The sequence below is a fragment of the Rhynchophorus ferrugineus genome, unplaced genomic scaffold (assembly GCF_030347505.1).
Source record: "Rhynchophorus ferrugineus isolate W39M unplaced genomic scaffold, kcgeb_rfMv2 rfM11, whole genome shotgun sequence".
Lineage (NCBI taxonomy): Eukaryota > Metazoa > Arthropoda > Insecta > Coleoptera > Curculionidae > Rhynchophorus > Rhynchophorus ferrugineus.
Window position 1 is genome coordinate 7,216,943 of NW_027472590.1, and position 23,784 is coordinate 7,240,726.

Sequence of the window (23,784 nt, forward strand, 5' to 3'; positions counted from 1 at the left end):
AATAATTAAACTTAGATTTTTAACAAAAAAATGTTTTAAATAAATTATGTATATATAAATCGTTGTAATAACTAAATAAAAATAAACAAAAACCTTATTTAACCTATCAACTACACGTATTTTATATTCTACTATATACAGATAATTTCGCTTAATACATATATCTAAAATAATTAAACTTAGATTTTTAACAAAAAAAAAATATTTTAAATAAAATATGTATATATAAATCGTTGTAATAACTAAATAAAAATAAACAAAAACCTTATTTAACCTATCAACTACACGTATTTTATATTCTACTATATACACACAATTTAGCTTAATACGTGTGTAACATGTGTAATGTATATGTGTTTCGTCAACTTCAGAATATGAAAATTGACAGGTTAAGTATGTTTTCTAAAATTTCGATCTCCTTACAAAGTTTTGAATGTTTGCAGGTTGCAAGAGGTGACATGCTGAACCCATCAAAACATTAACGATATTTTATATCTCTTCATATTTTAATCTAAACATCATTCTTTGGGAATGATGAAATTACCAGCCATTATAAGAGTATTCACTCTATGTATTCAACTATGTATTCAACTTGTTTAGCTTCAGTTGATGTCAGACCGAAGAGTTCTTCGTTGATATCATCATCATCATCAAACTATAGCCATCATTTGGAGAAAGTATTTATTCCTCAATCAATAAGTTTAAGTTAATGCAGCGGGACTTTGAATATTATCTTACCTTAAAGACTTCCAACTTGCACACGTCTACGAGTATGTAACTAACAGTATCCATACAGAAAAGTTGGTAAAGTAAGCAAGAAAGTCTGGGAGCAGAAACATTGGGAAGGGTGGGATTTAAGTTTTGTTCAGTCTGTCTAATTTTATCTAATTTAGGGGTTGAAAATGTACTTCACAATATCTGGAAGTATTCTTCAATATTATTTGAAGTTATTCTAAAGTAAAATGCTTCATTTTTTATAGGGAATACTCGTAACATATTTGTTAGTATAAATTATAATAGTGTTGTCAGAAGTGGCATTTGGTCCTGATTTTTGTTTTTAATGATGTCCTTCCCGAATATCTTAGTTATAACAGCTATGGGTTGACTCTTCAGTATTTGGTTTGTAAAACCTACCTAAAAGATAATGTTTGTGATTGATTTTTTGTAGTTAAAAATACGTGCTATGAAAAACACTAGGGGAACTAAAACTGGAAATAGTTCTAGCTTTAGTATAATTTTTCGCAAATATGGCGAAGTTTTCGTGACGTAATAGGTAATGTACGACGGGATGCCAGAACATTTCTGGCATAGGGAAAAATCTACCAAAAATAAAGAAAAATCAAGTATTTCATTCATTTTTTTGTTTTCCAGATCCGGAATTTGGGAGAATTGTCGGGCAGCATACGAAGACATTGTCAAACACTTAGAAAGGTAAGTCCTATTCGCTATTTTCCCTCTTCGTTTACCGGAAACGCGTTCCCGTCGTTAGTTAATGATATGGAACTATGTTAATCAATCGGGCGTCTCCCGGGGTCCCTGATCAATGCGCCAGATTTGTCAGTTGCACCCGGACCGATTCCTACTCGATCCAGGCATCAATTCCACGAGGTTAAACCTGGCGGCGGATTAAACGCCCGTTCGGTTTCGCGTTTTTCCTCCGGCGAGGGTGTCGTCGGCCCATCGAGGATGTCACGGGACATCATTAATTTACTGTACTCGGCCGGGGCGATTTTCGCTCCATCCAGATGTTGGAAGACGAATATTAATCGTCATCGGGTCCCCCCGTGACGTAATTAATGTAGTTGCCGTTTGATTAAGACCTGTCCTGTAGGTCAGGTGACGCTGGAGAGACGAGAACGGGTTCTTTCGTTTTCGGGACTTAATTAAAATTGAATATTAAATACTGCGTCTCTCGTGCTCCGGCTTCTAACACCTTTATGGTGATGACTAATAATCAATTAGCACAATTTTTGATGAATTTCTTTCGTTAACACCGATGTTTTTACCAGTACTTCAAATCCAACGAGTTTGTTTATATGGAGTGTAGAAATTAAAAATGATTTAATTTAAGATCTCTGGATGAGCTCTACAATCTAATAAAGCTTTGGTTGTCATCAACAAATATCTGTATTGTTGTATTTTCGAGGAGATTAATTTATTGGTGATACTTATAGCATTAAAAATAATTGTAAGAATATTTTTATTGCTTATGATATGAATCATTCGTATAATTAATGTTTTTGAATTGTTTTTTATTAAAATCTTTTATATCAAATTGGTGTTCTCTTGATATTTTATTATAGTTATATTTATGTTTCCTTTTCTTGTGATAGTAGATTCTGTGACTCTTTCCTTTCCTGTCTTTCACGGTCATGTTTTTATTTTTTCTGTTGTTTGGTTTTCCAAGACCAATTTAAATTTTAATTCCTGTTGCATCTTTATTGTTCTTTAGTTATGATGGTTCTTTATCTTAGGGTTGAAATAATTGTTTTATACTTGTCTCTTATTCTTGTTTTTATTCTCTTTGACATATTTAACCTGTACTTTCCCATATCTCTCCTCATTTATTTTATAATTTCCATTATTTTATTACACCATGATTCTGAATAAGTCACATCAAAAATATTGTCATATAGAATAACAATTACTTGTTTAGTTGCGATATAAAACGTCTCTAAGATTTTATCTATTACAGTATTTCCCCTAAGGTTATTTTTTCTAGAATTTCTTTACAATTTATATTAAATTCCTTTACATAACGAGAAAAGTTCTTGTTCTTTCAGCGTAAAAATATTTGGTCTGTATATCTACAATTTGTCTAACTCTTATACTATCAAGCTTCCTTTTATTGTCCTCTCTCTAATTATAGAATCTTTCGTACCTATCTCTGTATTACTAGCTTCATCTTCCCCATTTTGGGTTTTATTTCGTCGTTTCATTTTATCGATTATTCTTCTGACCTCTCAGCGTAAAATGCTCTTTCTGTTTCGTGCTTTCGTTTATTTATTCTCTTTATTTTTGCTGAATTTATTGTATTTTCGACATCATGTTACTTTTTACGAATACATGCTTTCCATTTATGCCAGAGAACACCTTCTAAACGATTTTGATCACATTTTTCGTCTGTGTTTTTATGGATCGAGAACGGTTTCCATTCACAACATCACCCGATAGGTAACGCTGCGATATGGTTGCAGAATTTTTTAAAAACTCCTTAACCAGTTATAAGGACATATCATGAAATCAATAATTATTGGACGTTATTGTACTCATCTTATAGTCTCTGGTTTATTGTGAAAATAAAGTATAGCTTGCATATTCAACGATTTCGTATATTTGGAATGCGTTTTTTTATTTTCCAAGGAAATTAAATATATTTTTTAACGGACGCTATTAATGATGCCGTGTCGATGCCGAGGAGAAATTTAAAAGTCCAGAAGTTGTAACAGTCGGAGAGGCGAACCGAGGTACCGCAAAAAAGAATCGCACATACACGCACGGACGGGAGCCGCGGACATTAATAATAATTAAAAAAAATAAAAGGAAAAGCGAGCGACGACGGTTATGCGAACGGTTAGCGGTCAAAAATTTACGATCGTATGCAAATCTGCCAATTAGTTAATTATTGTTATTGACAATTCGCGTGCTGGTCGGCTCCCTTCAGAAAATCGAGCCCGGCATAAATCAACGGCCTGCGACGTAACATCGGTGGCGACGAGGGATCGGGCCGCGGGATACCGGACCTACTATCGCGCCGTCCCGGCCGTAGTCGTGTGATCGTTTGCCGACTCGCGCTGGCACCGGTAAAAACGGGGTACCGCCGGACGCGGTCTACGTTGTCCGACTTGTTTTACAATTGTGCCCTCGGTACGGACATGTGTAGGAGCTAGTTATGTGAATAAATTCAGCGGGTCGTGTTTGCCGCGGTTCTCGCTTCTTCGGCTCGGTTTTGCCATCGGATCGACCACTGTTAACTGTTTTCGTGCCCGTTATTGTCTAGATATTTGCTTCTTAAATGCGTTTCCTTATCTTGTACAGTTAGGTCACCATACGTATTTGTAAAAAACCTCAATCAGTAACCACGAGATACAAATTTTATCATTACAGCACAGCATTTACTGCAAAATAGTTTCTTCCTCACATGTTCAAAGAGACTGAATTGTTTTCGGTGAAAAACTAACTTCTATAACCATTTTTTTGTAGCACAATTGTTAGTGGATCTTTTTAGTTAAATTATTTTGTTGGTAGTCGATAGTTGGAGCCTTTTAAATCAAAAATGTTTAAGACTAGTTCTTTAGTAGTATATATCATTTGAGGATTCTCCAAAAAAAAAACTCCAAAATATGTTAGAGAATGATATTTGCTCAAAAGACGGTCATTTTGAAATTACTATCCATTTTCTAACTATTATTTGAAATTCAATAGTGAACATATTTCAATATTTTTCCAAAAATTATCTTAATATCTCATTTGTAAAATATCTCTTAAGTATTTTCGCACTATCCATTTTCTATCTATTAATATAGATAGAATTATTAGAACACTTCAACTAACGAAATGGCTTTTGATGGACAATACTTTGAATGAAGTACATTGTACCGATTTTTCATAATAAAGCTCCAAATTAAATGAAAAAGTCATATACAATTTAAATAATGGTTATAATTAAAAAAAATTCGTAACGAAAGTTTCACATAAATTGAATCATAATCGGAACACAATATTTTTATGATTGAGTAAAAGTTTTCGGATGAAAAAAAGAAAATTAATCCGATCCCGAGTCTGTTTCAAGAATTGCCAGCTCGGCTTGGCTTTCACCGAGCTGCGTTTTTGTCAACGGCAAAAAAAGGTATTGAATTATTACGAAATTAATTTACCATTCCGGCCGCAGCTTCGCGTTTCTTTTGTCGTTCAATTTCTGATATATACATTGCCGTTGTTTTTTTTTTTGTCGAAAATTGCTTCAATTGAATGATTATTTCTGATGATATTGAGATACACAAAGGAAATATGAGAAAAAATAATTAGATAATGTTAAAAGTTTAATTATTTGTATGAATTTTGCACAGATGATGTGGAATTAATCGGAATAAGCGAAAATCAAAGGGGGCTAAGTCCATTTATTAAAACAAGTACAAGTTTACACACAAATCAAACAAGTACAATTATAATTAACTATCATTAATTGATTCCATAAATTGTAGAGAAATTCTGAACCACGTTTCTTCGACTTGGCAAACTATGTTGAAGCATCACTATTCCAAGGTAGCTGGTCATACATCACCCAATTTATTTGCTCTAGAATCATCTGTGTTGCTTTCAATATTTCGAAACATTTCTTTGTCTTCCCGGTATTTCTATTTTTCGGTATTAAAATTAATTTTTTGAAACGTCTAAAGTATATCTGCTTTTAGGTCGACAATAATTCTTGATGATATTTTTTGAAAATCTAATGTAGCAGAATTCTACTCAAAATATCTTAGATAGTCCAAACAGTCACTTTCATTTAAGTACGAAGTTAGTTAATACAATAGTTAACTGCATCCATGCAATTTTGGTAAAGACACTTGCAATTTTGATAATATTTCTAAATACATGATTTATATGTTTGTTTTGATTCACTATAAATCAGTTTCACTTCCAGTTTCCTCATATTAATTCAACAAATCAGCTTGTTTTTTGAACCACATGGAAATGCTGACTTGAATAAAATAAGTTGTTCAGTAGTGTTTATATTAGTGTGTAGAATTATACACATATGGCAGGTATCAATGAAGAAGCACATAATACAATCGGTTGTTATAAGAGAAAAATTGGGCCCAAGGGATTTTGCAACGTTAGAACGCTTGGATGCATCTTACAAGTTATGTAAAAATCTATATGAAAACGACTAAAATAGGAAGCCCGAGCTTATACGTCCTATTTACCAAGCCTTTGTCCTTATGATTATTGCTGTTATTTCTGTGTATATCTGCATTTTCACAGCATTTTTTATTGTATACTATATGAGATACGCTTAGCACAATCCTAATTTACAAATTAATCTATTACAGTTATGCACTACTTGCGTCAATACACAGGCAAGATGAGTGTATAGTTTGGTTCGTTGGAATCTTCTGATTTCCCGCATGTTACCTAATATATATATATATATATATATATATATATATATATATATATATATATATTGGCATGGGTAGATTTAGGATCAGAAAGGTGTATTTTCCAGTCTCTAGCCCATTTGTGGATCTTGTTGGTTGTCATTTGCACTTTTTCTTGTAGCCTTAGGCAGAAGTGTCTTTTCCAATAATGATTCTGTATCCAGTAAATCATCCAACTATTATATTTTTTTGCTGTGAGGATATTATCAGAGCTCAAGAAACCCGATTCCATCGATTAAACTTACGGATTAAAACCGATGATGTATTACAACGAAAGAACAATAAAAAGGTCAAAGTTTGGTACGCGGATAGTCTGGAACGGACGGGGAAGGAATCGGTCCGCGGTGGCAGGCAGCATCCTCGGCAGCCCTGCGTGCCGGAGCTTCATAAAAGCGACGAACCCGACCGTGGATGCCCTACACGTTATTTACGGACCTTAATAGAAAACCTCACAAGGGCATTACATAAATCTAGGCGGGCGATTCCTCATTGTCGTCATTGTTGCCGAGATGGAACGCACGCCGTATACGCTGTCGCGAATTGAGTCTTATTAACCTCGCACCGTTGTTTATTGCTCTATTTTGATACCGGGAGGGTACAGTAATTGGATTCTTTAAGTGGAAATGGATTCGGAGTCGGACTTTTGTGCTCGCACAAGAGAATAGATGCGGTCGTTTTCATTGTCTGCACCTTAATTCTTGTAATTTCGTCTTCAGAATATATATATATATATATATATATATATATATATATATATATATATATATATATATATATAGTCTATCTTTTCTTAGGAAATAATTGTATTCTTGTATAGTTTTATCAATTGCAAGAATTATTTTTCCAGGACTTAGTTAAAACTCTGAATGAATAAGAATAACAACTCTAGAATAAGATTTAGATTATAAGTTTTACAGCAGAAAACTGAATGAAGCGATCTTTTACATGCCAGGATGGTGATATTATATAACTGACACCGTATAATAATACTTATTCACAAGGGCAGATGTTGCCATTCTAAGAGATTAATAAAAAAAAGAATTCCAACTAATAAATGCCCGAATATATCGAGCAATATTATAGAAAACTCACTTGCGTTATAAGGTTAACAAAGTGAATGACATTATTTTGAAACGACATTCTAGGCTAGAAATTCAAGTAAAACGATTTTTTTAATATTTCCAAAGCCTCAGAGTCAAAGAAAATGTTTTAGCAAGAAATTTTCTTTATTTTTTTTAATAGAATATTAAAAAAAAGTTTTGGTGCCTTAATATGATAGAAAAACTTCAGGGAAAATGCGTTTAAACCAGGGTTTTGACATTTTGCGTCAGTAAAACAGCTATATCTCCTAAAATCATTTAAATTTATATATATATATATATATATATATATATATATATATATATATATATATATATATATATATAATCTATCTATTCTTAGGAAATAATTGTATTCTTGTATAGTTAATTTTAATATCAATTGCAAGAATTATTTTTCCAGGACTTAGTTAAAACTCTGAATGAATAAGAACAACAACTCTAGAATAAGATTTAGATTATAAGTTTTACATCAGAAAACTTAATGAAGCGATCTTTTACATGTCAGGATGGTGATATTATATAACTGACACCGTATAATAATACTTATTCACAAGGGCAGATTGTTGCCGTTCTAAGAGATTAATAAAAAAAAAGAATTCCAACTAATAAATGCCCGAATATATCGAGCAATATTATAGAAAACTCACTTGCGTTATAAGGTTAACAAAGTGAGTGACATTATTTTGAGGCGACATTCTAGGCTAGAAATTTAAGTAAAACGATTTTTTTAATATTTCCAAAGCCTCAGAGTCAAAGAAAATGTTTTAGCAAGAAATTTTCTTTATTTTTTTTAATAGAATACTAAAAAAAGTTTTAGTGCCTTAATATGATAGAAAAACTTCAGGGAAAATGCGTTTAAACCAGGGTTTTGACATTTTGCGTCTGTAAAACAGCTATATCTCCTAAAATCATTTAAATTTATATATATATATATATATATATATATATATATATATATATATATATATATATAATCTATCTATTCTTAGAAAATAATTGTATACTTGTATAGTTAATTTTAATAGCAATGGCAAGAATTATTTTTCCAGGACCTAGTTAAAACTATGAATGAACTTTTAGACACCCTAACAGTTGATAAATTAACTATTTCTAGCGCATGAATTGACTGAAAGTATCATCTTAAAACAACAAGAAACTGTCAAGAAAATGTCATTTTCAACATCATATTTTCATTGATATATTGTGAATGGCAATGAAAAGTGAAACTGGTAAGATACTGTTAAGGAAAAAAGTAATGGGTTACTCCAGGAGATCCATCCACATCGACGCCGAAGCGAAATATTCATGAAAATAATTTCTTTCTGTGCATATGTTGGGATCTGTAAGGTTTGTAAAACTGAATGTAACTATCAGTGCAGATGTCTATCGATGTTGGTTGAATAAACTGGGCCAAATATTATTGCAATGAAGACCAGAAATAGCGAATAGCAGACGTAAAGTCATATTCTTGTATGTCAACGCTAGGTCACATATTGTACAATTTTTACAGATACAAACTCTGTGTAGGAGAGAATGACAGCGTCTTCTGATGGTTTGTTTGGCATGGTTTGTTTGGCACAGTGTTTTGAAATGCTAAAGAAGTGTTAAACTAACAACATTTTTTCGACAGAGTTGTAGAAAATGGTGGAAAATATTTTAATCAAAATATATCATAAAAATGTCTCGAATTAATTACCTTTTTAAAGGAAAAATAATCAGAACACATACAAGGGGCTAATAATTTAAATCAAAAATCATATAATTCAACACTGTTTTGTTTTTCTGCGGCTATTTATCATACTATTTAATTTCATTAAAATAGCGATATATTTATATTTTATTTGGATTGTTTCACATTTGTTAATTAAAGATATTAAATTGAATAATCAACGTTGTAGAATTTTTTGCTCTATCTGTAACTTCACCATTTTTTTTTCAAGATAATTATTTTTATACCTCTTAGTGCAATCGATTATCATTTAACATTAATTGGAATCATAATACGTGAGAAAGGATCTATCGAGCCCTCAATCGGAACAGATTAGTTCACGCGAAGACTAACAAGACGTAAACAGACAGAGAGTGTAGAAAAAAATAACAACGAGGTTGAGAAGAAGGAACAGATACAAAAAAAAAGACGAGAGGCGACGATTCTAGTAGATTAATTAGGGAACAAATGAGACGAAAACAGAGACGGAGCCGTGGCACAGGGCCTCTTTCATCATCGTGTCTTGACAGTCGACACGATGCTGTTGCCTTGTTAAGCCTAATAAGTATAATGCGCGCGGTGCCGCCGTCTCAGGCCCGGATAGGACTCTAACGGCCGAACGGTGATAGAGGAGAGAAGATATCCTCGATTATCTACCACGAAATCTCGAAATAAAGAAACGTAATATATCTGTCACGATGATTTATGTCGTTAATTATGTGGGATGCGTGCGCTTATTATTAATTGATTTTTAATTTTTCGACAAAAGCGACGTAGAGGATTTAAATTACAGATGGAGAAAAACGCGGTCTCTCTCTCTGATTGCCTGGGAATGGGACTCGAAGGTGAGCGCCAGGACCGGCCTGAAGACGCTTTTAAGACTCTTATGGGAATGGTAACACGCGTGAAACAGAGAAAGTATTTCTTTTCGAAGAAGAATTGCCAATCTATTTTTTAAATACACTTTTACAAGAGTGAGCTGGTGAAGCAGCTTTGAGTATATCATCTTCTAGGATGATTTTTAAAAATTTAAATTATTTTAGGAGATAAGCTGTTTTACTGACGCAAAATGTCAAAACCCTAGTTTAAACGCATTTTCCCTGAAGTTTTTCTATCATATTAAGGCACTAAAACTTTTTTTAGTATTCTATTAAAAAAATAAAGAAAATTTCTTGCGAAAACATTTTCTTTGACTCTGAGGCTTTGGAAATATGAAAAAAATTGAATGTCGTTTCAAAATAATGTCAATTCACTTTGTTAATCTTATAACGCTAGTGAGTTTTCTATAATACTGCTCGATATATTCGGGCATTTATTAGTTGGAATTCTTTTTCTATTAATCTCTTAGAACGGCAACAATCTTCCCTTGTGAAATAAGTATTATTATACGGTGTCACTTATATAATATCACCATTCTGACATGTAAAAGATCGCTTCATTAAGTTTTTTGCTGTAAAACTTATAATCTAAATCTTATTCTAGATATTATTCTAACTTATTTTAAAGTCTATCCTACCTTAACCTAAAAATTATTTTAGCTTATTCTAGAGATTATTAAATCTCACTCTGTGTCTATTAATCAGTTCGTATGGTAGTTTGCGTTTGAGCCTACGCACTTCACTGTCATCCCGCACATTTAACTGTTTGGCGAGTGCATTGGAATGCACTAATACTCTTCCAGAGTACACTAATACTTCGAATCACCCTCATTATGGGTTCTTAGGGTATATCGCGCTTAATAAGTTTGTTGGACACGTAATATAGGGCATCGACGATGACTCACAACACTTTATTCTGGAACCTCTGGAGTATATCTATGTTAGGTTTGCTAGTAGTACTCCACAGTTCAATACCATAGGTCCAAATGGGCCTAAGTATTGACTTATACAGCAAAACCTTGTTATCTAATGATAATTTAGATTTACGCCCTATCAGCCAATACATTTGATATAGTTTAAGCCCAAGCTGTTTGCGTTTGTTCACTATATGTTTTTTCCATGTCAAACGTCGATCAAAAGGTACTACCAGATATTTAACGTTGTCTGCTTGCGGAAGTTCACGATTATTCAATTTTACTGAGGGACATGTTCAGTAGTGTTTCTTGAGGTCAGTAGGTCAGCTGTATATATAATAGATATAACAATGCAGTCAGTATATAATCAGTGCATTCGTCTTCCTGTTATTGGAATTCTTAAAATGGATTTATTTGCAATAACAGTGCATTTATGAAGAGGATAACTAAAGGAAAATCTTCTAAATTATTGTTTTACTCTTTCGCTATCGACTGTATATCTAAAAAAACATAGCGATAATTATATTATTACATCAGATTAAATTATAAAAACTATAGTCTTCTTAATATTGAGCTACAAATTATAGTAATATTAAATTACTTACCTGTGAATATTAGGTTCTTTCTTGTTATATTTCCTTTACTCTTTCTTCGCGAAATTTCACACTTTTTTCTGATCTTTTAGAGTTTTGGTTTTGAAACATCTTTTGTATTTAGTCTTCTTTAACTGGGACTTTTGTTTGTTATAGTTATAACTTTATTTCATGGAATATAAAAAAAATCATGAAGTGAACACGTACATACTACTGTAATTTTATTCCTGGAGGACAATGGGATTAAATAATACTAAACGGAAAAAAATAAGTCCGAAATCCTCGTCGAGGTTATGCAAAGCACGACATCTCGGTTCGCGGTGGGGCCCCCCTTTCTCTCGAAAAATTGCTTCTTAAATCCGCATTTAAATAATACAATGAGGGAAAAAAAAGACAAATTTAGCCGGCTCCCTCGGCGGACTGCTTTACAAGTCATCAGGAAATGTCGTGTCGTCGATTTTAAGGAGTTGCCGCGACGTTAAGAAGCCTCCTCTGACACGTCGAGGGGCGGCGGATGACAAATGATCGCGTCCAGAGGCGGCGGTGCCGCTGCGGTTTCGTTATCTCGCTCTTTTTGACAGTCCGATGCCGAATCAACGGAATATCTACCGGCCTCATCTCCGGTCTGACAAAAATAATTAGTTCCCATCGCATTTTTCACTGTATTTATCAACCAGTATTTTAATGTTTTTTTTTTATTTAATGACGTTTATTCACTGATCCCCTTCAAATCTGTTTAAAAAATTAGACATAAAACTAGTCAAATCATAATATTTATTAAATATAAGTATCTGAACATAGTTTTCATACATTTGTAGTTGATTAATTGATGATATGGTCTATTCAATAAAACAGTCGACGAACATCATCAAAACATCGCATCTACTTTGACTTTTAATTCATTTTGGCTGTTTCCACACCACCTATGAGGTGGAATTCTAGGCGCGTTTTTATGTTGTGGTATCCCGTGGAGGCCTAATCCTCCTAACTAACAAATGTACCTCCAAGTAATGTTATTTTACTTTCATCAGAGAGCATATTTGCCTTTTACATTTAGTTCTTGTTTCCTTCACTTTACTACCTATATCTCCTTAGTTTTTTCTGTTACTACCTGTTAACAATTTTCTTGATAAAATTAAATTTAAATACTGTATTCTGACTAATGCATTTCAAGTATCTGCAGGGCATATAAAGCATATAATATATAATATATAAGATACGCAAACAGACCCATATTTCTGCACACAAATCTTGGTACACTGTACAATACGATTTGCTACAGTTTTCCTTTATTAATGATTTATTGATTTTTAGTTTTTTCCATTCCCATCACTCTGTCTTGATAATTATCAGTATTTGGTCTCTCATTCCGAAAGATTCATTCAGTTACTGTCCTTTTGACTATATGAGTTTAACTTGTTATTTTCTAATCTATCTAAAACGTGTTCACGATTATGATGGACTTCATCAAGACTATAGTTATAAAAACAGCTACATATAACAATAAATATGCGAGTTACAACTAAGAATAGAAAATGTTTGTTATGTTTTAATGAATGGGGTGATTTTATTATTATTTTAGTTATTAGTTAGTTATTTTATTGAAATCTGATAAGTTATATTTGGAAAATCGTAAATTGTGGACAGAAAAACCATTGATTCAGCCAGGAGGGAAAATGATTTAATACATATTTCCATGAAGTTGGTAGCAATTTGAATGGTTCAGCCTGAAAAATTGTGATTAGTCGTATAATCATGAATCAACTCGACATTTTAAGATGTTTCAAAGATAATATTCAATATAATATTCAATTTCAAAGATAATTTCAAAGATTAATAAGGCCATTAAACCTTTAACAAAATGAAGAATATCGAGCACTAATATCGAGCGATAGTCGTGGGTTCGAATATTGCTGGGGCATGACGGTTAATTTATATTTTTGATTGTTCATAAGACAAAAGTAGAAAATATGACAAGGAAAATCATCCATGTCACGCCAGCAATCAGGCTGCATAAGTTCGAATACGTTTTCTGGTATGTTCCATAAGGTCTCAACACTACTCTGCATTCGAAAGGCTCCAACTAATAAAGCCAATACAGATAAGTCGGTTCAAGCAATCTTTAAACACTCTGAAACTTTGCAATACAGATATTTCAGAATTAGATGACGCCAATCGATCAAGGAATCTCAAGGATTAGTACTATGTTCAATAATCCACATAACTAATTGATAATGAATTAGATTTGAATCAGCGAACAGTGAAGGAAGAAACTGAGTCATACACCAATAACTAGACCGACACATTAATCAATTATGAGCTGAACTGCAGGAAGTGGGAAGTCTAAGATACTCTAGCCTCAAGCACAAATGGTATATCAGATCTAGCATCAAGATTCGAAGACAGAAGATGCGGATAGTATCAATGGGTGAACAACTCAGCTAAAGAATATCTATCTGTGAAAATCTGACAACATATAGGATTATTGTTTCAAGAAAACAGATTACTAAATAGCAGGATATATATTTTATAAAATTGTGAGACTTCTGGTCGTAAGTTTCGAAAAATCTTTACATACACTGAAGGGTTTTGTGAACGAGAAACGCCGACTCCACGACATCGTCCCTCTCATATACACCCCCCCTCTCCCGGGAACGATCTGAATAAAACAAAATAACATCTCGCAAAAGTTAATAACGGAGACGCGGGCGAGAGAAATCCGATTTCACGCTTCGAATTTTTATTTCGAAGGTGGGCGATTAGTCCGACTCGTCTTGCCGTTTCGACGACCGAGCGAGCACCCTCAAAATTGAGTTTACGGGACGCGTACGGCGTCGGGTCTCCTCCAGGACCCCCCTTCTGTCTAAGCCCTCTCTCTAATAAGACATTCGACTGTTACGGGTCCCCATTCTCCCGTCTTAAACGGGCTAAAATTGGCTTTGACGCATTTGCATTATATTTTGTCAATTCGTCTGGATGTACTCGAGAAATCGTGTTCCGTGAAGTTTCCTTGTCTCGCATTGTTTCGGTTATTACACCGATTTGATGCCTTTTTCTGTAAAGTAATTTCTTTTTTTATTAATACATTACTATTACTCGACTAACCTACAATGTATTTTTTTTTTAATAACTCAAAAATTTAGTATATATTTAGATAGGTTCTCACTAACGTTTGGAAGTATCGACTGAAAATAGTCGAAATAGTCGATAGTCGAAAAACAGTCGAACTAGTCGATAGTAAAACAAAAATTAGCGACTAAAACTAGTAGTTTACTAGTCGCTGTTCGCGATAACAGATGGAGATGTACGAATTCCTATCCGTATTAATTTTGAGACAGGAATTGTTTTTTTGTCAAATTGTACCTGCAGAACACAAAATTTTAATTTTTTGTGGTACGTACCCCTTTAAAGTTATGATAAATTAAAGTACTATTAGTAAATAAAAACAGTGTGAATATTTTAAATCATATTTATTTATTTATATTAGTAATTTTATAAAAAAAATTGTAATGATTAAATGATTTCAACATGTTTGTTACTGACCATTCCGTGACATTTAAGGTTACTTAAAAATCCATGAATTAATTTCCTTAGAGATAACCAAATCGCTAACCCTTTCACGTTAAGATTTTCAGCGAATTCATTGGTTTTTTTTTAAGTTTTCCTATTTGTGGGCCAAAAAATACCTTCTTTTCATTTGGCATTACTTCATTTTCAAGATGTTTATGCGCGGCCTTGACAACATTCTTCATTAAACCAAATTGTATATGTAAGTGTGGAAGAATAAGATGTTCATGTTTAACGTTTGATTTACCACAAATAAATTCAGTTCAGCTAATCTTTAACTTTATAATGTTTTAACACGTTCTTTTACTGTTGACTGATATTTTTGATGTAAAATTACAGAGCTTTTTGAAGGATTTTATTCAGACGTTGTTGAGGTGGAAAATCGAATTATTTTTCAAAATATCGCAGCTGTTTTTAACCCATCAGATTTTTTTAGAAGTCACTGATACCAATTCCAGCAGGATGCGCCATATAAACAGTAAAAATAATTAAAGTATATAAAATTCCAACCCACGAAGACAATTTACAGAATTATTGTATATATCGAAATAGTATTTGAAGCAGATTTAGATCACCTTGTTTTACTGTAGACTGATGATTTTTGTGACGAATTAATGTTATTTTTTATTATTATTGTTAAATTCTGCAGCTAACAATTCCAACAGGAAGCCGGCTTGGTGGCGCAGTGGTAAAGGCGATGGGACGGTGCTCCTACTGTTGTGATAGTCGCGGGTTCGAATCCTGCTGCGGCATGGTCGTAAATTTATGTTTGTAATTGTTTAATATTTGTGAATGTTCTAGACAAGAGTGTAAAATCCGACAAGAAAAATGATCCCAGTCACGCCAGTAACCGGGCTGGGTAAGACCGGATGTCTTCTGATATGATTTTTAAAGTTGGTCACTCGCCACTCGGTAGGCTTAATGCTGAGAACCGTGGTTCGGAGCCCACGTTAAACTTTAGGCCTAGTCCAGATAAAACCATAGTTGGTAAAAGGAGTCATATAAACAATTAAAATCATTAAAGCATAAAAATCTAAACTCACGAAGATAAAACCAACAATACCCGATTAAAGCGACGCTAAATCTCGTCGTTTACCTTCTTGAAGCCACTCGCCCCCTCCTTCCCATCGCAGCCACTTTCGGTCCCGATGACGTCGGCAGATTTCCATTCGAAATTAATGATGTCGGACTCTCGGCAGGAATAAGATTTGCCGCTAATTTCATCCAGATCCGGATGGCTCGCACGCAGCAGCAGCCTCCCCCTCGCGTCCCCCTCGCGGCGGTCGTTCGCCGCGTCGTCACGCTCCAAATGGCGTTCTGTTTGAATAGGACCCGCGGGGTCGTGGCTGGCGAGGCTTCTGCAGCGATAAGGGCTCGGCTTCATCAATCTTAATATTGCATTCTCGAATTGTTCGGGTGTTGGGCCGGCGCATATCGTGCGAACGCTAGTGAAATGGTAAATATGACGACGAAACTTCGTAACCTGAACCGTGTTTACTCGCTCCGCTTGATAGTTACCCCGAATTTATTATTGTAATGGAGGAATCTAGTTCATATCGTTCGGTTGTCAGTGGATATCCTTATACAGTTGCAGGGAAAATGGTAATGGCGACTATATTTGTGGGGAAGCTATTTTAAGGCGAATTAGGACTGTTAATTAAACCCCAGGGATTGTGTGTTGTATTAGATACGTATCATAGAGAGAAGAAACCTAATACCCTCCCGTAATTGACCCGTTCCACCCAGATGTTATTGAAGAAGCCTACGAAAGTAAAAAGTATGCTCAGCTATATTCTTAGATGTAGCACAAGGCTTCGATAAGGTTTGGCGTGAAGACCTTGTTCATAAACTACAGAAAATGTTACCAAAGCAATACACCGATCTATTGAAATCGTACATTACAACCAGAATGTTTAGAGTTAAACAAGAAGAAGCTTAGTCTACAATAAAAGAAATTAAAGCAGTTAAACCTAATACCAACACACCAGTTTGGGTTTATTAACAAGTATTCAAGCAACAATTGACCAGTTCCACCCAGATGTTATCGAAGAAGCCTACGAAAGTAAAAAGTATGCTCAGTTATATTCTTAGATGTAGCACAAGCCTTCGATAAAGTTTGGCGTGAAGACCTTGTTCATAAACTACAGAAAATGTTACCAAAGCAATACACCGAACTATTGAAGTCGTACATTATAACCAGAATGTTTAGAGTTAAAGAAGAAGAAGCTTACTCTACAATAAAAGAAATTAAAGCAGTTAAACCTAATACCAACACACCAGTTTGGGTTTATTAACAAGTATTCAAGCAACAATTGACCAGTTCCACCCAGATGTTATTAAAGAAGTCTACGAAAGTAAAAAGTATACTCAGCTATATTCTTAGATGTAGCACAAGCCTTCGATAAGGTTTGGCGTGAAGACCTTGTTCATAAACTACAGAAAATGTTACTAAAGCAATACACCGAACTATTGAAATCGTACATTACAACCAGAATGTTTAGAGTTAAACAAGAAGAAGCTTAGTCTACAATAAAAGAAATTAAACAGGTACTAAGGCCAATGCTTTATCTACTCTACACTTGTGACATACCACAAATGGAGAGTATTACGATGGCTGTCGTAGACAATGATGAGGAGGTCTCACGAAAATTACAACAGACAAGTGACAATATAAATAATTCGATACAAGCTTGGAAAATAAAAATTAATGAAAGTAAATCTGTACATGTGCAGTTCACCTACAATCAGGCCGTACAAGCACCTATAACATTAAATAATACTATCGTTCCATATAACAACAACGCTAAAGATCTCGGAATGATTCTTCACGCAAAACTTTGCTGGAAGGAACATATAAAGAAGAAAAGAAAAGAACTGGAATTGAAACATAGGAAAATGTACTGGCTAATTGGAAGAAAATCATAATTATCAGTACATAATAAATTTTTATTATATAAGCAAATACTGAAACCTATATGGATATACGGAGTTCAATTATGGGGATGTTCTGCAAATAGTAATATAAACAAATTGCAAGGGGTCATGAGTAAAGACACCACCAGAACAGGACACAGACCCAAAAGAATCAAAGCATCTGACCTTGTGCACTGTTGTATCACTCACCTCACTAAGTGCATATAATAAAAAATACAGTACTAACATGTATAAACATTTTTTTACCACAGATTGAGATAGGACCGATGGGTCCTCCTAGTTATATACCTAGATTTAAGTTATCATAATTGTGGTTATTCGGAAACGACTAGTAACAGTGTAATAAATAATAATGAACATATTAGAGACGTTTATAAACCGTGGCACAGCTTTGTAACTGTTAACACGTGAAGATAATTGATCGTATTTGAGGTTATTGATTAAAAATGCTTTCTGACCTCACAGACGTTGTCCTGTCTGAGCTATGTTCAATTCTAACTGGAATCATTTAAAAAATATTTCGAAATACAATGTACAATGCACAACTTATTTAATCAAGAGCTATGATACAAAACCCAATTGGATTCATAGAGAGGCATAGAGAGAAACCATTCAAAGAAACGTTCCTCTTTTAAATCAGCAATAAATATATGCCTACAATGCTCTCATTAAAGTAGTTTAACAGCTACCTTTTGAGGCTACGTAGTCGAACAGCTCTAATTCACATTCACATTCAAATTCTGCGATAATCAAAGTTACCCATGAATCCACAATGGCACATCTTTGGAGGTATATACAAACATAGACGTAGACCTTTTAATGCTACAATTCAGTGACAATTTTGGAGGGATTAGGTAGAAAAAACCCAAGTTATGTGATGTTCAGTAGGTTCTAATTTCCCCAATAATACATCTAGAAAGTGTTCATTCACTTTCAACATTATATCAAATAGTTGACACAATTTAATTTCTTTCTCTAGAGTCTTCTGGTCATTGTCGTCCTCTATAAGAAGGAAGAAACAAGCTTTATAGCTGTATAAATTACCAGAATTTCAAAATAGTAATTATAATTACTTATATACAATATACATATAAATACTTACAGTTTATTGGATATATAAATCAGCGTCTTTTGTGGCAATTCCTGTTGCACAATTTGGATGGTATAAGGCCACTGAAACTAACAGTGCAATCTCATACAATTATTGTGATGGTACCACGATAATTCTTTGTACCACCTATGAAACTATCTATGAGATTAGAAGGAGATGCTTGCTCAACGCAGTCTTATCCTATTCATCTAATGAAGTATTAGTCTGAGCAGAATAGTTGGAGACTGAAATGATGAACATTGACTTGAGGGATTTTAATAATAGATATTCTCTCTCCTTCTATTCAGGTTTCAATATCGATACAATTATATTTTAAACCTTTCTCGGACAATAAAGTTTTCTCATTACAGCATTTAAATATCTCATATTTTTTACTGTTGCATCTTCAGTGTTTCATTTACGAATGATAATTAAACTAAAACATTATACTTTTGGTTCATTATTTCGACTTCTTTAGGGCATGCAGTTAAATCTTCTGTCGTATATTAGCTACTGCACTCTTTCAATAAATGCGAATTAATTTTAAGCGATATTATGAAAAATGAAGACGAATCGTGTCCATCAATAACAGTTTGTAATATTTCGCTGCTATTTTCTATAAATTAAATTTAGATAATTGATGAAATAAAGCTGAAACATTAATGAACCTTTACTTAAGGGGGTACTCTAATTTAGAAATCTGAATTTTTTTTATGTTCTCGAAGTTCAACTCGTTCAGAATATAACCTTAAGATGATTTCTCTATATTTAGATTATTTTTGGAGATAAAAACATGTTTTTCACGAAACTGGTTGACTTGATATGTTAAGTTTTACTGAACCTAGTTATTTGAAATTAGGTGTGAGCCTTCTCTATACATTATTCTATCGTATTAAAGTAAAATCATAACAAAATTTTAATTTTCAATGCTTCTCTACTTATGAATGTACCAAAAAATGGGTCTATTGCTTTGACAACGTTGTCAAGACGTTAGAGCTATACATATATATATATATATATATATATATATATATATATATATATATATATATATACATATTAAAAGCAGTAATCTTATATATATATACGTCCGCTTTATCGGACTGATAGTTATTGATATGGTTCTGGAGACATATCATAAACTAGAGCTAATTCCAGAGCTTATTAAGATTTCTGTGCATTTTAGTGGTAGTAACCTCTACATTAATTCATTTCATAACCATATATCACAGGCAATAAATATGTATATTTGAACATCAAGAGTTAAAATGAATATTGCAAGAAATATTAACAATTATAAAATATCTTCATGGATCAACGAAAGCCATAGAAGGCAAATTAAAGATTACATACCTTCAAGCAGGATATTCCTAATTTACATAAAATGGCGACTGAAGATGGCATCCATAAATTGCGTCAAAGATGGGCAAGATGTATAGAGTCAAGTGGCCAATACTTTGAATAAATACATTTTTTCATTTTCTTGAAAACTATTCATGAAGACTAAATGTACATAAAGAAATTATTCTTTTTAATCGGCCTGGTGTATTTGTTGTCTTCTAATATATATTTTACGTCAGAAATATGGATAAAAGATATAATATTGAATTAATACATAAATGAAGAAATGAAAATATACAGCAGTTGAAAGTAAACATAATACATTATATGTAATGTATTATTTGAGTCGCGGGCTGTATATATATATATATATATATATATATATGTATATACATATATATATATATATATATATATATATATATATATATATATATATATATATATATATACAGAATTAGATGGAAAAGAAAAAATCTTATTAGGGCCAGAGCGAGTCCATCGCCGATCCGATTTTCCAGACAGCCGATCCATCCCAGTCCCATCGTTACTCGCCAAATTTAAAATGAAATCGAATGAGAACGGGAGAAACAAAAAAGAATCGAACGGCGGTATCGGGTTGTGCTCGGTTTGTCGAAGGACTGCCGGAACGGGGACTAATCAGCTAATACAGCGACCCGGTTCGGGTTACTCGCCGTCGTACGATTCGGTTTTCAGGCAAATTAGACGAATCTCTTTTCAGAGGTCGGAACGGCTTTGGCACGCTTCGTTAGCCCGCGTTCGAAACCCGATCGCCTCTCTCGCTCGAAGCTGAGGATCGATATCGGGTCCGGTCTCGACGTCGGTTTTTCCCTCGATTCCGCGGTTAGTCGCGATGCATTTGTTTGTCTTGTCGACTCGATTTAATTCCGCGACTGTTACGACGTGCTGATTGTCGATGCGACGAACGTACATAATATTTATGTGCAAGGTTTTTGCAAACTAGTGATCGTTCAGTGGTCGAATTTCGGCCACGATTTATTAAGTTTTCTTTTGATAACATCTTTATTAGATATGCTTAGTGAAATCTTAATTATCATTTAATTTATTACTACATTTAATTTGTACTTGGATTACAAAATACAGACACTATAACCTTGCCAGTCGACTGCTGCGTTTTCCCACGCTTTGGAGTTGGTTCATCGTGTGCAGTTCACTCGGATGACTGTCGATTGGACTTCGGAGTGGAATGATGGAGCAATGTTTCATCCGTTGTCACATATCGACGCAAAAACTCGGGTTTATTTTGCTTGATCATCTACAAACACTGCTCCGAATCATCAACTCCTCGTGGTTTTTGGTCAAAAATGAGCTCGCGCGGCACCCACGTTGCAGTGAGCTTTCTCATACCCAAATATTCGTGAATTATACGATGTACACATTCGGTTGATATCTTTAGAGTGTCTGCTATTTCATTCAATTTCAAGTTACGGTATTTTTTAAATGTTTTCGTCGATAATAACGTCTTTTGGTCGTCCACGGCGTTCACCATTTTCGGTGCTCATTTCACCACATCTAAAGTTAGCATACCAATCCTTGATGGTTGATTTTTCTGGGGCAGTGTCCGAAAACTTGGCATCAAGCCAAGTTTTTGTTTCAACTGTATTGTTTTCCTTCAAAGAGCAATATTAACACGCGAAATTCCTTTTTATTAATTTTTTTTCACAATAAGAAAAGTTGCTTCACTCAAAATGCTATAATTCACAAAATAATGGTCCGACAGCTGTCAAATTTATACACGCATCTTTTGAGGGTTAGGGTTAACTAAAAACATATGGATTTATATATGTCATGCACACGGGGACTTTTCAATTGTCCTGTTAAATGCACCAATATGTATTCCTCAATTATAAAATTATAATAACTTATAGCCATAGTTTACACTAACGGTATACACTTTATATAAGTTCGTAGGGTTTGGTTTGCTTCAATCTCCTTACATCCTACGTATCCAGTACTTATTTTGTTTTCACGTTAGTATGATTTAGTAATCTTCTCTCGTGTTTTAAGGCGAAATCTTGGATATCTTCGCCGATTTATTGAATTAATCAATAATCAATAAGTATTAATACTTTAAAATTCTATCAAGTTACTGTTAATAACTCATGATTTCTTCTCTTTATTTTATATATACACAAGAAAATTATGCAAATTATATATAATGTATTATGTTCAATTTTAACTGCTGTATATTTTCATTTCTTCATTTATGTATTCATACAATATTATAGCTTTTATACATATTTCTGATCTAAAATATATATTGGAAGAAAATAAATACACCAGGCCGATTAAAGAATAATTTCTTTATGTACATTTAGTCTTTATGAATGATTTTCGAGAAAATGAGAAAAGGTATTTATTCAAAGTATTGCCCACTTGATTCTATACATCTTGTCCATCTTTGACGCAATTTATGGATGCCATCTTTAGTCGCCATTTTATGTAAATTAGGAATATCCTGCTTGCAGGTATGTAATCTTTAATTTGCCTTCTATGGATTTCGTTGATCCATGAAGATATTTTATAATTGTTAATATTCTTTGCAATATTCATTTTAACTCTTGATGTTCAAATAAACATATTTATTGCCTGGAATATATGGTTATGAAATAATACTACTACTAAAATGTACAGAAATCTTAATAAACTCTGGAATTAGCTCTAGTATTATGATAAGTCTCCAGAACCATATCAATAACTATCAGTCCGATAAAGCGGACGTATATTTATTTGTTGGGATTCATTTCTTCTCCCTACAAAAACGCAAATTGTAATTTACATGATCATAGTATTCTTAACTGTATTTTATCTATATTTGGTATAACTCTTCATTAGTTTCAAGAATACGAGAATAACCAAAAGAGACACCAGCTCTTCGAACTGCTGAGCTTTGTTTAATATAATGTTTTCCCACTGACTTTCTGTTATCGTTTATAACGTTTCAATATCGTTTCAAACATAACATTTAGTGATTCGTTTTCCGATCTAAAATTGTCTTACCGACAGTTTGGGATACGAGAGCTGCCAGATGTTGAATTTAAAAATTGCGCAACCGTGGTTGATTTGCGTGCAACAGGAACGACCAATAATCTCTCACGTCAGCCAGCTCCTATGAAAGGACAACCTAAAATATTTATATAATATATTTTGTGTCACCGATCTGACGGCTATTGCTTCTTATATTTGGTTGTATTGGTTTGTGTTAGTTGTATGGTTGTGTGGTTATTTGTAAGGTATTTTGGGTCTAAATCTTCTTCCTCAGGCTTTCAGATGTCCTCAACTTAGTTAAAAAGGGAGGGCGCTGTATTCACTAAGCCGATTAATATATAGAAAGTTATACACATTGAGATAATTATAATAAAATTTGGATTTTTGCTGTTAGGCCTATAAATTAGTTTTAAAGGATTTGTTTTTAATTTGTCAAAAATCGTTACTCTTAAACACAAAAAATAG

General features: G+C 33.5%; 1 protein-coding gene across 2 annotated transcripts in view; it reads left to right on the plus strand.

The window, feature by feature from the left end:
- Positions 1–23,784, plus strand: part of dac (dachshund family transcription factor) — a 436,877-nt gene that overhangs the window by 165,140 nt on the left and 247,953 nt on the right. For both annotated transcript variants that reach the window (XM_076417492.1, XM_076417493.1), the window contains exon 4: positions 1,372–1,431. In XM_076417492.1, coding sequence (XP_076273607.1) covers positions 1,372–1,431 — 60 coding nt within the window. The remainder of the gene's footprint in view (positions 1–1,371; positions 1,432–23,784) is intronic.